Source organism: Bemisia tabaci, chromosome 7, assembly GCF_918797505.1.
Source record: "Bemisia tabaci chromosome 7, PGI_BMITA_v3".
Lineage (NCBI taxonomy): Eukaryota > Metazoa > Arthropoda > Insecta > Hemiptera > Aleyrodidae > Bemisia > Bemisia tabaci.
Window position 1 is genome coordinate 8,559,405 of NC_092799.1, and position 14,582 is coordinate 8,573,986.

A 14,582-nucleotide genomic window follows, 5' to 3' on the forward strand; every position below is an offset into this window, starting at 1 on the left:
TTCGCCATTCATTTTGACAATCAAAAAATATCAAGTCTGCGATTTTTTTTACACCAACTGGCATGTTGGGGTACGTATCACAAACTGTCAGTGAGTCATTCGTGCTAGACCAATATATTTGATACAGAATTGCCAAAGTGCTGTACTGTTCCCTATGGGATGTCCCCAGCACTTTTTGCATAATTTCGTACTTTGTCTAATTTAATTTCACCAGATTAACAGCGCTTTTTAACAATGTGTCGTTCGCAAATTCACATATTTTCAAGGCTGGATCTCGTAAATTGGTGGAGCGGAGAAGTCGTCGAGCGATTAGTAAAACAAAAGATGATGCGATTTGGCTACATCCAAAAGTAAATAATGAGGATGCCATTTGTACGAGAATGAATTCATCGGGGTAGAGATTTTGATGGCTCCTCTCCTCAAATATAATCACTCATCGTTTCTGAGACTCGAGTGTTGTTCAAGTATTTGTTTGTGGACTTCGGCGCTGACGATGAGGTTTCTCTCTTAACATCGATGTCGCGAACTTTCAGAGCTCTCTAGAGGTGTTGAGACGTTTTTGATCATCTTCGACAAACTTTCACGTAAAAGCATGAAGAAGCAGGGTGTCTACCAGTTATAATCGATTTCAGGAACTTTCAGAGCTCTCTAAAAATTTAGAGACGTTCATTGAGGATCATCTCCAAAAAACTTCCACGTAAAAGCATAAAGAAAACCGGTGGCAGAGACACCTGACAACCAAGAAAGGCCCTCAAAATGCGTCATTTATCAAGATTTTCACGAATTTTTTACTGTCATTAAAGATTTTTGACATTTCTTATAAACTTAATAAATTAAAAACATTTGGTTTTAAGTTCAAACATTATTTTGATACTCCGCGTCGTTAATTCTTAGGCGTGACGGATAAGTATTTTTGCCACACTATAAAAAACCCCACTATACCTGCTTTCAAGATTAGCTGACTGAGCACAGAATTTAGAAAGTTAAATTCCCTGACATTTCCCTGACACATTTTGGTAAAATTTCCTGACGATTGAGGATATATTACATGGTTAATGAGAAATTATTGGGAATAGTTTTCAGACAAAATGTGTTCGAAACGTCACACCCAGTCTAGACAGCAAATAAAGGTGGCCCAACAATTTTCCCTGACATTTTCGTCATTTTCCCTGAACTTTCCAGGTATTCCCTGACTTTCTAAATTCCCTGACATTTCCCGGTATTCCTTGACTGTGGCAACCCTGGAAAAATACTATGATAAATTGTATCTGAGTATGACTGTCTGGAAGATAAATCGAAAATCAAATCACAATTTTGCGACTTGAGCAAAAACTTCGACTCCTCAGGAAGCATTTCACAGGAGAAGAATGATGGTCATGAGTATTTGCAACAATTTCAATAGCTCACAACTGATACGAGTGGCATTGAACCGCCGGTTGGCGACTGATTAATGGATTTGATGGGAGCGACTCATTGATACGAGGAAAAAAATAAATCGCTGCACTGGAAAGAACGGGTCGAACGAAGAGGCGTGTGGTGCTACAAGAATGAGAACACTTTCCTCCCTAGAGATTAATGATGATCGAAATTCTGTGCTTTCACTAAAGGCTAACCTCGACAAAGGCTGGGCCCTCTTTCCACGAAGGTCAGTCATGTTTACACTCTCCGTTCAACGCAACTTTTGAATGAGCGTCATACTGCAGAAAGTTTTCCGCGTAATTCTGTATTCGAAGTTCTATGACACGAAAATGTTTGCGAGAATCAGCGATGCTGCCACACACACTGGTTTATTGTTTCTTCGCGTTTTTCCGATACTCCCGATCCTTAAACTCAACTGAGAGTCTCTTAAAATGGTGATGGTTGCAGCAGCTGACTTCACTAAAAGTTTGTGATTTGTTACATGTTTGTGGACATGTAATGTCCACATTTTTTTCTTCTCATTTAAATGACAGGAAATACCTCAAAAATAAATGCATACTACTACTAGTTAGTTAGTTGGTATATTTTAAGACGTTCAACGTCACAGGCTATTAACGTCTTTACAGAGAGTTTTGAAAATGGGAGTATATACGAAAATTTAGATTTTTAGGTTAAGAGAGATGAAGAGTTCCTTCATTCTTAAAAACATTTCATTCATGAATCAAGTCATGAAAGAGAACAGAGACTAAGAGCAGATAAAAACATATGTTCATGTGTACACTGTACGGATATGATAAGATGAAAACCAAAGCGGGAGCCTAGGAAACGCTCCAATGCTAAATTAAACATTTTTCAGATGCAGTCAAAACTGAAATGCGCCTTCAATCTTGTAGGATACTGTGCAACGCCTCTGACGCGAAATAGTTGCATAAAGCGTTGCGGCGCGGCAGGCAACCAGCGCAGAACCCGCACAGGCGCCTACAAACCTAATGGGATACTTCACGCGTTGCGCAATGCGTGAAGTATCCCGTTAGGTTTGTAGGCGTCAGTGCGCGTTCTGCGCTGCTAACACGCGCCGCTCTGCTCTGTGTTAGGCTCTAACATTTAAACTCGCGGAGTCAGCGTTTTTCAACTCATGATTTTGAAATGTTTGCACTCTCTGCATTGGTTATTCCCTTTTAAACTGATGAAAAAGAAATATGTACTACTGGAAAATATAATGTGTTTTTTGTAAATATAGTAGTCGTTCCGTGTCAAATTTAATGATTTCCAAAGCATTCAAATTGATTCTTTTATGTTTTGGGCTTTGACTGTGCTGCAGCGTGGTGTAAGCGCAACTAAACGCTCAAAAGTGGACGTATTTGACTCAAGAAAGTCGATGTACAAATAAGTTAGAAACAAAAAATTTGACAATTTGAAAAGATGAATCGAAAAAAGAAATCAGCATTTCATTTAAAAACATGCGTTACGATAACAACACCTAATTATCTCTTAATTTCCTCATTTCGATATGGTCAATATAATTTTACACACGGACTAAAATATGACGCTTGAATTTGATTTTAGTGGACTTTACATTTAAGGACTTAACTTAGTGGACGTTTAAGTGATGGACTTAACAATAGTGTGGGTTTTAAAACTGTGGACGTAAAAATTGTGGACGAAAAGTCTGTGGACGTAAAAAAAAAGTGGACATAAAGTCCGTGTACCCAGATTTCTTCTAAAAACCCCTTTCACCACCCTCTCACCAGGCATCCCCTTCATCTCCTCCAAGGAGGAGCCCCATCAAGCATCTTCTTCGGCAGCCTTACTCCCAAAATTACCAACTTTCCGTCAATACTTCGGGCCGCTTAACTCTGCGTCCCTTTACCCTCGGACGATCTCAAGTCAGATAAATTCACGGGTGGAGCATGTAGGGGAGAAACTACCCCCCTGATCCCCCAATAACGCCCCCGTTCTGCACTAACGATGGGGGCAATTAATTGCGCGAAATCCGCGAATCCGCCCTGGCGCATGACGATCCACGTGCTCCGGCGACAGAGGACGAGAGACAAGAGACAAGAGACATTGTTTACACCGATGTTCCTCCCACACGCGAGCGGGAGCTATAGGGTTCAACGGCCCCCGACCTGGGCCCGAGGGCCCCGCTTTGATTAAACTGGGTCTCGGATTCACCGATCCTGGCCTGGAGACGTGGGACAAACATCCGTTAATTTTCGTTAATCAATCCCAAGTAACGCGCTGCTTCACTGGAAAAAAACACATTGGATCTGGAGTCCAGACTCTTGAAAACATTGACAAGAAAAAATAATCTCGATTCAATCGGATTTTTGCTTGGATCAAAACGAAATCCGCTTAAATTGAGAGGCTTGGTTCTTGATTTAAGCTAGATTCTGATTGAATCAAGAGTACTTTTTCTTGTCGATGTTTTCAATAGTCTGGACTCTAGATCCAATGAGGTTTTTTTCCAGTGTAAGCTGCCGTGATCAGGAAATACGCCGCGCAGTGGATCGAGTCAATAGGAGAGGTCGGACAAAATTCGGAAACTAAAAACGCTTATAACTCCGTTTCTAGGAAAGTTTGAGGTCCTAAAAGTGATTCCTCGTGAACTCGTGAAAATGTGCCAAAATATACATTAAAATTTGCAGTTTTAGTCAAAAATTTCGTGTCCGACTTCTATAATCGACTCGATCCACTATGCGCTGTATGAACATCCGAATGTTGCCAATTTTCCCAAAACTAAACAATACTTTTTAAGCAAATTTATGAATATTTATTAAATATTTATTTAATTTAATTTAATTTAATTAATTAATTAATTAATTTTATTTAATTTAATTTATTTAATTTTATTTTTTTAATATAATATTTATTATAAATTTCCAGATACTGTAGACTAAATTGCGAGGAAAATTCTCTGAAAAATTGAGAGACAAATATCCACAAATTTCCTTGAAAATTTCCATTTCATCAGAAGAATTTTGGCAACGTTTGAGGGCTCTTACGGCGTTTCTCTTAGCATGGCAGTTAAGTGGATTCGAGAGCCACCCTCGCCCCCAAAAGTCGTTGCTCTTCTGGCGTAAGGGCGTCCCTAGATTTCAGTATGAGCCCCAGAAAGCATGGATTAATGTGTAATTTAGGGCTCGTGGAAATTCAGATACCCGCATTGGAAGATTTTCAGAACGAATTCGAATACTGAAAAATGTCGAAATACGTGTTTAATATATTTGAAGAGACGTCGCTTTGGAGCTCTCCTGGGGGTATTCCGGCGTTTTTTGATATCCAAATACGTTCAAAAGATGTTGAAGGTGGATAGGGATACTTTCTTTTGAAACGCCCCGTATATATGGAAGGATTTTCCCGGCACTACATTTGTCGGGCTGTAAAATTGACTCACCGTAATCTTAGTTTAGTTTGACATTTTCAGGCACTTACTGCTCAGTAATGTTCGCAGAACAGGTTACAGAACACAAGACACTGCAATCTCACTTACAGATTAAATTTTGGCATTCTTCAAAGAGTCAACCGTGCTTTATGCGTGAAATTTTGATAAAGAAACATGTAATGAGTGGCTTGATTGTCTACTTTGTTTGGTGGCTAATTTAAGCCTTGTTTACCGGTTGACGACGCTGGATAAATTACGGATGACGAGTGAAATTTCGAATTTTCATTTGGAAGACTTGCTTGTCCGAATTTCAGATTCCCTAGGTTTCCCCTGAATTTCAGATTCCCTAAGTTTTCCCTGAATTTCTTGTTACTACCACGAGATTATAAAAAACAGATACGATTTTTCGGCAATATAATCTTCATGGCAACCAGGGCGTTGAAATTTTGCATGCTCTTGCTATAATTTACTTTAATTCCTAATATTCCAGAGAGTTATTGTTGGGAATTAATACTCCCCCGAATTCCAATTTTTTACATGGTTTTCCCCGCTAAATTATACCTGCATTTTCCCAAAAGCTGGAAATCCATGTCGACGTTCGCATCTAGCACTATCGATTTAAAGGTTCCAGTCAAACTGCAAGTTCACTGAGTAGGTTTCATAGCCGGAAAACCCCGATTTTACGGCCAGTGGGGCTGTTATACTATACACTGGTAAAAAAAAACCTCTTGGTCCAATGCCGCGGTGCATTGACTTAAGAGTGCAGTTTCTTGTCACCGGATTTAAGAGTCTTGAACTCTTGTTTCAAGCGGATTTTGCATTGATTCAATTCAAAATCCGCTTGAAACAAGAATCCAGACTCTTAAATCCGGAGACAAGGAACTGCACTCTTGAACCAAGAGGTTTTTTTACCAGTGATTATTGGTCCAGCTTTTAGGCTGAGATTCCAGCGATATTCCTATTTTCGACATCGATGGGACTTTACATAAGACCCTTAGAAGTTTCTGAAGAATCGACAAAACCGGCAACGAAAAAATAATATTTTAAATTTCTTTTAGACACCATTTTTTTTTTTTTTGAAGAGTCCGACGCTACTAATCTTCGCCTCACGATAGATGTTGAATATGTTAGCGAATTAGTGCTGAGCTCTGTTACGGTGGATATTAATTGCTAAACAGATCCCTCGAGACATCGTTCATCATTTCAGAATTGGATGGAAAGTTGGATATCCTCAAAATTAACTTCTGCTTGAAGTGAACGAGTTGTCTCTAGATGGAAACATGTCCATTTTCAGACGAGCCTTGAGCTGCGCGTTGGCACTAGTGTTCTAAGGCCCATCAAAAAATGCACTTGTTCCCATTTAGGTACAACAAGCTGTATGCGAATTTTCAACAAAGTCAAACTTTATGAGTTGATAGAAATGACTTGGATGCGTACCTTTTTTTTTTTCGCGAGCAACGACTCATTCAAGAAAAACGCGATAGCTGAACAATGCAGATAAAATTGCTCAGATTTATAGGTCATCAGTTGGACGACCTGCATTATCATGACCTTCGTCAAAATCATCCTTACTCTGAAAAAATTGGCACTGCAAAATCGGGCCGCTTTTTTCTCCGATGGACCTTGAGACGTAGCGAGTGAAACATTTTCGGGCGAAAAAGGGGTTGAGAGGCACGATAGATCCATTATTATTGTACCTAAAAGAGGGTAACACGTACTTGAGAGATGGATTTTTTAGACGACCTCATCCTCATCCCACATTTGAAAACTGCATCATCGTAGACTGACATCCCAGTAAAAATTCATATAAACTTTCTAAGATCATTATCCGGAAATATACGCTATAATTTACCCTTTCGTGGTAATATCTTAGCCCTTAGTTTACCCAAAATATAATTAAGGAGGATCCCTAAGGATTCCTTTACCTCATCCATTCAGACTCGGCAAGTTGAGAGGCCGAGACTTCTTTGATCCATGTGCTTGATTAAAAAAGTGATTCGCCCCCCCCCCCCCCTTGTTCGCCTGACGTTTCGATAACGTATCGCGAGTGGTACGATATAGAGTGACATTGACACATAGAGTGACACAATTTCAATGCTGACGTTATAGCTTCTGGAGAATCCATTAGATTTTAGCTATTTCTGCCATGGATAAACTCCTCACCCCCTCCTGCTCTATATGAAGTTCCTTTTTATTTTATTTTTTTGCGTGTCGTATTGGGAAAAACCTCGTATGAGCCTTTGAACGTTGCCAAGTGTCCTTCCATGAAAGACTCATTTTCTGGAACACTTGGACCGCGTTAAACAGAAAGGAACCGAGCCACATCGGCTATTGCCAAATTTAACCGGGCGATTTTATATTTTATAAGAAAACGGTTGTGCGGTTTATACTGCAAATTTTAGTTAATTTTCTCCATAGTACGAAGCAAATTCCTTGACATTTTCAGACGAATCCGCACAAACGTTCACTCGTAAAAAATTAAATTGCCCACTTAAATGTGGCAATAGCTGATGTGGCTTGGTTCCTTTCTGTTTAACGCTGTCCACTTGTGAGAATTTTCTTTAAAACTGTTCATAAAATCTAACTGCTAAAATTTCAAGGAAGAATCACCATAACTTTCCTTGAAAATAGATGTTTTACCGAAAGAAAGGTGAGTATTTTCCTTATAATGTTTCATAAAATCTAACTCCAAAAATATCAAGGAAGAATCATCATAACTTTCCTTGAAAATAGATGTTTTACTGAAACAAATTTGGTGACTATTTTTCTTGAAATGTTTCATAAGATCTAACTCCAAAATATCAAGGAAAAATCATCATAACTTTCCGTGAAAATAGATGTTTTGCTGAAACAAATTTGGCTACGCTCGAAGGTCCATACGACGTTCTTCCTTATCACGGCCGTATTACGTATGCTGAATCAACGACTCACCTCAATGGGTACAAACGGGACGGGTGGATGCATGATGTTTGCCGGACACTGTTTCGGATTCGGCGGCATTTTGAAAAACTTTCAAGGATGAATTCGACTCGAAAAAATCACCTAAAGCTCCCGCACCATCGGCTCGAAACGAGCTTCCGACTCACGAAGAATAAGCACTCCGAGTTTCACCAGACCACAACACTGAAACCATCCTCCGGAATTCGGAGCGAATTGAGGTTAAGCGTCTGATTGTTTCCGTCGCACTCAGAATCAGCCCGGAAAGAGCACGCCCGGCGCTGGGACGATCAGCGCGATCACTGAAGACGTGTGGCGAGAAAGTCACGGCGACCGCTCCCCAGATCAGGACTGATCGACTGATCGCACTTTCGAAGATGTGAAACAAAATCAGCCGCGGTTACACAGAACGAATCCCGAAGCATAAGCGCGATCTTGGGTCAAATCCGGAGGTACTTCAAGGAGAGATGGAATGAAAAAGGTCAGTAGTAATGATAATCAGCCCAAACAAACGACAATCAGTGTCAAAATGGTTAAGGGAAACGATCAGAGCTTTAAAGAGAATTTGGCTTTTTAGGACGTAGTATCAACACAGAGCCTGTTTAACGACTAGCTTTACGCGTAAAAATTTAGAGGGTTTGGTTGAAAAAAGTTTATTACGAGCAAAGAGTAATATTTTTGACGTTACAGTCAGGAGGAGAAAAAACGATGCTTTGTTACAGATCAAAAGTCGATATCAAAAGCTGAAAAAAAAAAAATTGATTTCCCGTTTGGCACTATGTCAGACGCAGGAATTCTGGAGGGATCGAAACACAACTCTGTCAAGTATCCAATTTTGGAAAAAAGGTCAAAAAGCGATCACTCTCCGAAAAAGTGTCTTGTCACGCACAGAGTGCTATTCTCACTGAAATTGGACGGGATAAAGTTCCGACGAAAATCCGAACTCCGATGACAACACAGAGCTGACAAGTCACAAAGTCAGGTTAAAACCGTGTAAAAGACGGTGTTCGCGTATCCAATGGTAAAACGCCGCACTTGAGACGACGGGTAAAAAACTTCGTGGAAAATGCAAACTTAGTTGCGTCACAACTTCCCGATGATTTCACACCGAAAACCGACGAATTGCCGCCGGAAAAATAGACACTCGACTTGGGTGTCGACAAGATCAAGTTCAAAGCTCTCCGGTCGACTTTAACCGAAAACCAATGATTTCGCACCGGAAACCGATGATTTCGCACCGAAAACCGACGAATCTCCGCCGGAAAAAAAAGCACTCGACTTGAGCGTCGACAAGATCAAGTTCAAAGCTCTCCGGTCGACTTTGACTGTCGAAAACCTCGACGGCGGGGCCTTCGGACGACGACTGACGACGGAAACCGGTCCGGTCGGGCGACTGGCGGAGTCGAAGTTCTCAAGTTCTCGCGCGAGAAAGTCGGAACACTGACCGCGGTCGGGGAGCTCGGCTTGGGACTGCGTGGCGGTGACGCCGTGGCGAGGCGCTCCAGCCGGCCGGGTCGGGTCCCGATGGGTGCAGTTTAACGGGAGGGAGGGGGAGGGGGGAGGTGGCGCCACGGCGACGAAAGCACCGCCCGACGAATCGAATAGGAGCACCGGTGACTGGTGAGCCGTTGAGCCGGCGGTGATGTGGATGGCGCGATTTTCCGGTTTCCGGCGATTTTTATCGATTATCTGCTCGTGTTTGCTCAGGGCAGGGGCAGAGGTAAACTATTTCATAATATGTTTCCTGTCAGACTTCTGGCGGATATTTTTTCTGATTTTTGTGAAATTTTTGAAATTTACGTGGAATTATACACTTGTGGCGGTTAGGATCGATTAGAGTACCTATATTGAGAGAGTATGGCCACTGGGCCCCATGGAGAGGCTTAGGACCCAAAAATGGCGGTGCTTTGTTTTGGTTTTTGTGGATGGGAGGGGGGTCATTGCCAACTTTTGACGGTTATCACCAACCGCACTTGCTGCCAACCTTACTACATCTAAGATAATTTTTCTCAAAAATTGCACACGATTAGCCTTAAAAATATGTAAAGATGTCGCAATAGTGCATTTGAGTAAATTTCTCGTTACGATAAGCAAAGACAACTACATTTTGAGTCATTTTGCATTACGTTAACTTATGGCGTCCGCCATTTTTGGGTCCTAAGGGCTCCATTCAGCCTAAGATGGCTGAGCCAATCAGAGGTGGTAACTCAAGTGGCCATACTCTCTCAATATAGGTACTCTAGGATCGATTATCAGCTCATGTTTGGTCAGGGGCAGGGGAAGATATGAACTATTTCATAATAAATTACCAGTCAGATTTCAGGTGGAGAGTTTTTTGGGATTTTTGAAAAATTTAAGAAAACTTGAAATAATACATTTGTGGCAATTTGGATCAATTATCAACTCATGTTTGCTCTTGCTCAGGACAGGGGCAGAGATAAAGTATTTCGTCATATGTTTCCTGTCAGACTTCAGGCGGATATTTTTTCTGATTTTTGTAAAATTTTTGAAATTTTACGTGAATTCATACAAAATTTGAGGAATTGGCGTGAAAGGCCACAGATTTTTTTGGAAAGGACATTTTACACGGACAAGCATGAATTTCTTGAAAATGTGTAAATTTTCAGATATTTCCGAAAATATTTCTAGAATTTCACGGATACTTTGGAATTTGCAACAAAGCATGAAAGGAAGATTTTCGATAGGAGTATTGAAGGGCTCACCCTGAATTTCCTCAACTCTACGATTTTAAGCTCATCGAAGGTCTATATTTTACGCAATGCATCATGATTTGGTCATTTTCGATCGCTTTTCGGTCTAGTATCGGCCTACATGGCGCTGAATTTTGGCGCGAAAATGCGAGTTTCTCGGGTTTGAAGTCGTATGCCGAAGAATCCGCATTCAGAGGCGGATCTAGCAACTTGACAACACCGGATTTACCCCATTTAAACCTATGCTAAGTAATCGATTCTTATCGGAGCACCTGGTCCCTCCAAGAATCGATACATTTCCGTGTGTTTAAATGGAGAGAAGACAATGTTGCCAATTTGCTGGATCCGCCAATGTCCGCGTTTATCCGCAAACTCGGCTCCTAGACCCATACGTAGGTCGGTATAGACCCCAAAAGAGACCAAAAATTACGAAATCACAATGAATTCCTAAAAATATGGACCTCTCATGAGCAAAAAATCGTAAAATGGCCAAGATTCAGGGCGGGCCCAAAGACGACCCTTGTCAATACCCATCCATTCAGATAAATATATTGGAAATTTGTGTGAAATTGTAAGTTTTACTGAAACAATAAATGCAACTTTTTAAAATACGCGTGTAAGATTTCAAAAAGTTCTTGAAATCAACGTTAAATTTCATGAGATTCTTCCGCTACTTGTGAACTCGCGCATTCAATCTCAAGTCAAGGCTCGAGTCTTGTCGAGAAAATCGGACCCACTTTCCATTACTTTACTGAGGATCCATGAACCTTCTTGCCGACTGCTGATCATGAAAAGACAAACACTAGGGATCATCAGGATAGGGTTGGCAGACTTCCGAGGCTGGATGATGACGTGACGATGAGTGACGCTTTGCTAAGTGCGATTTGGCAAAGTAAGGCGGATTTTGATTGATAAGAGGGTAACGCTGAAAACAGTTCAGTGTTTAAAAATTGGACACGGATAACTAATTCTTTCAGTTAACGGAATGCGATGAAATTTATTTACACTGAAATTTTAAAAAAGTAGCATTGACCGCAGTGCATGACTATGCGTTTGGACACACTAAATATTAGACTTTTTATTTCTTCCTCATCTGTATACCATCAATCGCTGGCTTAGAAGCGCTTGTAACTAGCGCTTCTGACCCATTGCAATGAAATAACCTTTCACCAATCAATCAAAGCACTGACGACAACGCCTTATCAGCATCCTCCCTTTTGTACGTAATTTTCTCACTGCTTCAAGACAAAAATGTGACTTGAACGACGTAATTGTAAAAAAAAAAAATCACGACTTCTAGTTTAATGATACCTAGAGTGTATCAATTGATAAATAACCTGTCGTGTATTTTGTGAGAGAGTAATGATGGGAATTTCCCCATATGGACGTATTTATGCTAAAAGGAACTAAGTTACACGCAAACCCTATGCACTTAGTTCCTTTTAGCATGAATACGCCCATTTATGCTTTTAATTCAGTTCAAACATGATTAAACGTTGAGTAAAGATAGCTTGGCATTTTAAATTGGCGCCCATTCAACACAATTCCAACACGGAAAAAACAGAAGGAGGAAAAAGAGCACTATTAGGATAATAGCCCGGAAAAACTTCTATCGATAAAGTAGACCAGATTTTCTCGCATGCTTGTACAATGATACTACTACAAGAAGACACAAACGGGTGCTTTTTCCAAAGAAAATACACTTAACTTTCTCTCTCTTGAACAGTGGCGTGTCGTGCTTTGCGATATATCGACTGATCGGCCATTTAAACCTATGGAAAAGGATCGATATACAGGGTGTTCGCAGCGAACACCTTAATAATCGATTCTTACCATGGGTTTAAATGGCACAACAATCGATAAATCGCAATTCACGCCACGCCACTGCTCTTGAAATGACACCTCTAACGACCGTTGAAAAAACCAAATAGGCATCGGCGTTCTTTCCGAAAGTTATAAAAGAATTACGGAGGAGAGCAGAAAAGACCACTCTTCAAAATAATCGTATTTCCTTGTGCGAGTAATTTGGAGAGTACGTTAAAACGGAAAGCTGCTTATTTTAAGAATTTTGGGTCTCCGTCATCTTTTTCTAGGAGCTGAAACTATCAAAATGCAAACGGAAGTAATAATTAGTTGATAAAAAGTTTGCTTTGGAATGGGATGTGTGACAAACTTCCGTTGGGATGATGTTAGATTGAAAACAAGAGAGGTGATACAACTATTTTAACTTTTACGTAGGTTAAATTGCATAGTCGCCTATTTGAAGGAGAACTTAGAAGGCACTTCTTCAAAAGGATAAATTCTCGCGGTCTCGCAGTAAGGTCCACGGCAGAGATAAGAAAATCGACCACTATTAGTGTGATGATTAATGCTCTTCCGCCTCTCCCAGAAATAAAAAGTATGAAAACTATGTTAGTTGTGTTTGGTTCGTCCAACATTTCACTTCGAAGCGGGAGGTAAATAACATGTGCAGCAAATTGACGAAGCACTTAACAAGCACTTTTCTGACGCGATAAATTTGGGATCTACGATAACCTCGTAAATTTGGACGTATTTATGCTAAAAGGAGATATGTGCAAGTGGAAAGATGGGGTGTGCTCGTTAGTTGGGTCATAAGAAACAATGTAAAAGTGGATATAGCTCCTTTTGAGAAAATTGAAAAGCGGGATTTGACATTAAATCAAAAGGAGCTAAGCGGCAAAATATGCTAACTCATGAGCCGCGGGCATGGCAAGAGAGCGTTGTGGACAGGGCTCATGAGTTCAAGACGCCGGACGGCGATCCCGATCCCGAAACCGTCACCGCACTCACCGCTGACGTCACTGGCGCTTTATATTCCCCATTCATTCTTATGGCCCGACCACTAACGACCACACCCCATCTTTCCACTTCCACATATCTCCTTTTCGCATAAATACGTCCATTTAAAAGACAAAAGGATGAAAATCAAACGCCACTGGTGAAATACATCATTTTCTTCAACCTCTTTCAAGAATTAAAACTACAAAAATAATAACAATTGGATTTGACTGATCTGACATTTGAAGCAACCTTCCGTCGAGAGAATCACCCACTGGGTTCAGGATACACCATACAATTATTATAACCTCCATTTGGCAGAAATTGCATATCCGCGTAATTGAAGGAGAACTAGATGTCTGTCCGCATTCACCACGCCGAAACAGTGACGCTCTTCCGTTTCGAGAATCGAAGTAGGTGAGGGAGAAAAGAGAAGTAAGGAGAGTGCATGTTCATGGGAGATGAAAAAGAAATTGAGCAGACCTGTCATTTCTAGTTTTTTTTTTATTTATTTATTTTTTTTTCTTCCAGTCAGCCCTTCTTTCAATCGCGTTTCCACCAATTAAATACATCTTTTATGCTTTTGCGGCATGCCGCAATCGCGACTACTTGAGAAATCCCCGCCGAGTATAATTTTGTGGACGTTTGCACATTCATACGAAAATAAAACGATCCTATTGACCTACTGACCAGTAGCCAGCCTATCTTGTCAGTGAATGTTCATGCTGAGTCACAAAGACCAACTAATTGCCCTCCCCCCCCCCCCCCCGAAAAAAAACTCCTATTTCACTTCGAGTCAAAAAGGTCCGTGGCAATGCATGGTTAAAAGTCCCGGACTTTCTTGGCTTTCATTTACTTCCCCAATTTTTTCCAAATCGTTCATGATTCTTTGTATTGGTTTTCCCGGCTTACTTTCGTAACACCGATGGAGGGTCAAATCACAAAAAACGAGTTAGGATTGTCATTATGACTGGGTGGTTCTAAAGTCAATTAAGTATGGCACTTTCATTATCAATCTTTTTGGAATGAAAATACACGACTTGTTATAATATAATTTTACTTTCAGGCATTGAAGAGGAAGGAAAAAGCCCTATAATTGAAGAACGTGAAAATATTCAGTTGACTATCAAATCGTTTGATTGCTGTATAAGGTCTCCCTACGTTTTCTGCTTATAATTTGTAAGAGAGTCAGAGAAACAAGGACTTGCAATTAGACTGCATTTTGAAATTTGGAACTATAAATTCTGGCTCATCTGAAAGACCACTTATGTGCATAGGGAAACTAATGGCACAAACGTTGTTTTCAAACCGGGCCAGAATGTATAGTTCCA

General features: G+C 40.6%; 1 protein-coding gene across 3 annotated transcripts in view; it reads right to left on the minus strand.

The window, feature by feature from the left end:
• LOC109032679 (choline-phosphate cytidylyltransferase A) overlaps positions 1-14,582 on the minus strand; it is a 75,869-nt gene that overhangs the window by 28,503 nt on the left and 32,784 nt on the right. Inside the window, exon 1 of one of the 3 annotated variants that reach the window (XM_019044931.2) lies at positions 7,736-9,211. The exons of the other annotated variants lie outside the window; for them this stretch is intronic. Within the exon in view, the coding sequence (XP_018900476.1) occupies positions 7,736-7,804 (69 nt within the window). The 5' untranslated portion in view covers positions 7,805-9,211. Of the gene's footprint in view, positions 1-7,735; positions 9,212-14,582 lie in introns of those variants that run through there. 3 annotated transcript variants of the gene reach the window in all.